Here is a 2,652-nt window from a genome sequence, read left to right as displayed (position 1 = left end):
AATCCTTCTGAAGGCGCGACCCCGAAGTTGCGAGTCTTACCTGGGCTCCGGTCGAAAGGGCTTGAAAGCTTGAGGCTTGGTGGGCTCGAGGCAGCGGTCGCCGGTGGGTTTGTCTCCTCGAGCTTCTTATCTTCCGGTTAAACAGTTGCCAGCTCTCACACCCGACGACCTTTGAACTTTGTCTGTTGTCTCCCACGCTTCAAGAAGGACGAGCGGCTGCACCTCACACGCTTCCTGGCAGGCGACGTACGTGTTTTCTGTCTTCTGTACAATCTCCAGATCGTGGCTGGATGGATATGTATCGAATGACATTTCAAATAATTTGAAATAACATTTTATGAACGTGAGAAAAGAATGCGACCCACAAATATCTCGTCGCCCTCAGATGGATTTGGTGGCGTGCGTGAGCAGGATTTCAACTCGAGGTCACGCGCGTGTGGCAAATCAACGCGGCGCTCCTCTCTTTGGAATGTGGTGAAACCCAAGACGACGGGCGGGTCTGGATGAAGGCCACGCCCGGCTTAGCTCTTCACAATAGCCGGCGTCACCGGGCCATATTTCGCGCGACAAGCCTCCGTCGCCACATCCCCAGCCGGCTCAACGCCTAAATATAAAAGCGTGCGCAAGCTCGCGGTTGACACTTTTGCTGGTGTGTGTGTGTGTGTGTGTGTGGGCGTCGTGGGAGAGCTGCGGTCAAAACTCGCACGGTGAGAACGATATTGGACTCCCGTTTGAACTTTTGAACTGCTTTTTCAGACGCTCCGTTCACAAGACGCTGACTTGGCCTCCTCATCGCCGTGGCGACCGTGATGGGCAGCATCATCATTTCAAGCACGCGGGACACGCGATGATGCGCGCCGCCGCTGCTCGTTTTTTTTTTTTTTTTTTTTTTCTTTGCTTGATAAATAAACAAATAAATAAGACTTAAAAGCCTAAAAACAAATCCTATAAATGACCTTGACGAAAAAAAAAAAACAAAAGCCGAGAAATAATCACAAAATATGAGCTCCAAGTCTGAAAATGCGACCCCGCCCCCCCAAAATCATCACATCTGAAAACCTAAAAAAAATAGTCCAAACTGAAAAATGACAAAAACCACCAAAAAGACGAAAAGTGACCCCACCCAAATCCCCACATAGAAAACCTATTGAGAGAAAAAAAAATGAGGAGGCTCCTCAACGTTTGTTTTGGTTGCAGCGAAATGAACGAGTTGGACGACGAGGACGAGGAGCTCAACGCCGCCGCCATCCAGCGCGACATCCACCATGCCTGCCGCCAGACCTTCATCAAATCCGCCGCCAGGTACGCACACAAAAACTTTGGACCGCCTCAGACATTTCCCATCCGGACAAAAAAAAAAATGCAAATACAGTCGCGTAGGAGGCCTTCGTGTTCATGCAAAACAAGGCAGAGGTTGGATGCCTAAAAAGCACATTTTGGATTATTGATCGCCGCTGAAGCACAGTTTCAACATTGACACTATGCCTAAATTTCACGATTATTTTTTTTTGATGAATTGGATATTTGTCAGCTGCAGCTTGACCCCAAAAACATATTTATCTATTGATTGATTGATCCATGTCATATTTTTTGTTTTGGATATGCGTTTCTTTATTTTTTTCTGCAGTGTTTTTTTGTTTTGCACAATTTTTCATTTCCTCCTGAACATCGAGCAAGTGTTTTTTTTGTTGTTGTTTTTTTTTTAATGGCACTCTCTGCGTCCACTACTGCCAATGAAACGGTGAACTCAACTTGCCGTCCCATCAGCTTATCGGCGAGCGCCGAGGAGAACCTGCGAGTGTCGGCCGCCATCGAGCGAGGTAAGCGAACGACGAGCGGCCGGCGCCTCGCTCGCTCAGCTGAAGACGATGCTGTCGCCCGCGGCGACCAGGCGACGCGTCCACGCTGAGGAAGCTGCTGCTGAAGCGGCCGGCGGCTTTCCGGGAGGCCGACGCCGGCGGCTGGCTGCCCCTCCACCGAGCCGCCTGCCAGCCCGACCCGGAGGTCCTGCGGACCGTCCTGACACGTGAGGGCGACCGCCGCGACGACGCTCGAGCGCGACGCCGGTCAGAGTTCATCCTCGGGTCGACTCGCTCGTTCGCTGGAAAATGGCACTCGCGCTCAGACTCGTAAACGTGGATATGACGTTTGTTTTTATTTCTTTTTTTCTAACTACGCAGTCACAATTCGAGGGTGCTGTGTTCCGAGGAAGTGAGCAACACTCGCGTATGCATGAGTCACACGCGCGCCCGGCGACATATTTACCGGGTGCATTCCACAACCGCTTTTGCGCTTTGTGCCTGGATGACAGCGAATGAGCGCCGGAGTTAAAATAGCAACGGATTGATATTTTGGGGAGCGTGAGCGCATCCTCCTCCCGCTTGGGCTCACTCACCTGCTGTCGGGGCTTCAAGGGTTGACCTTTGACCCGTCAGTGGCAGGTGAGCTGAATCTGGACGCCCGGACGGCGGAGGGCGGCGGCGAGACGGCGCTCACCTTGGCCGTCAAAGGCGGCCGCGCCGAGAATGTCGGCGCTCTGCTGGAGGGCGGGGCCCGGCCCGACGCGCTCAACGCCAAGAACGAGTCGCCGCTGTTGCTAGGTAACCGTCGGCCCGCCGAGTGATGTGCGACTCGGGGACCGGCAACATGGCG

At 52.8% G+C, this 2,652-nt stretch overlaps 1 protein-coding gene across 1 annotated transcript in view; it reads left to right on the top strand.

The window, feature by feature from the left end:
- The first annotated feature begins 1,695 nt into the window (after window positions 1-1,695).
- Window positions 1,696-2,652, top strand: part of asb15a (ankyrin repeat and SOCS box containing 15a) — a 3,358-nt gene continuing 2,401 nt past the window's right edge. Inside the window, exons 1-3 of the mRNA XM_019881765.1 lie at window positions 1,696-1,820; window positions 1,892-2,026; window positions 2,436-2,600. Coding sequence (XP_019737324.1) covers window positions 1,706-1,820; window positions 1,892-2,026; window positions 2,436-2,600 — 415 coding nt within the window. The 5' untranslated portion in view covers window positions 1,696-1,705. The remainder of the gene's footprint in view (window positions 1,821-1,891; window positions 2,027-2,435; window positions 2,601-2,652) is intronic.

Source organism: Hippocampus comes, unplaced genomic scaffold, assembly GCF_001891065.2.
Source record: "Hippocampus comes isolate QL1 unplaced genomic scaffold, H_comes_QL1_v1.1 scaffold299, whole genome shotgun sequence".
NCBI lineage: Eukaryota > Metazoa > Chordata > Actinopteri > Syngnathiformes > Syngnathidae > Hippocampus > Hippocampus comes.
Note: the sequence above shows the minus strand (reverse complement) of the source record. Positions and strands in the feature narration are given on the sequence as shown.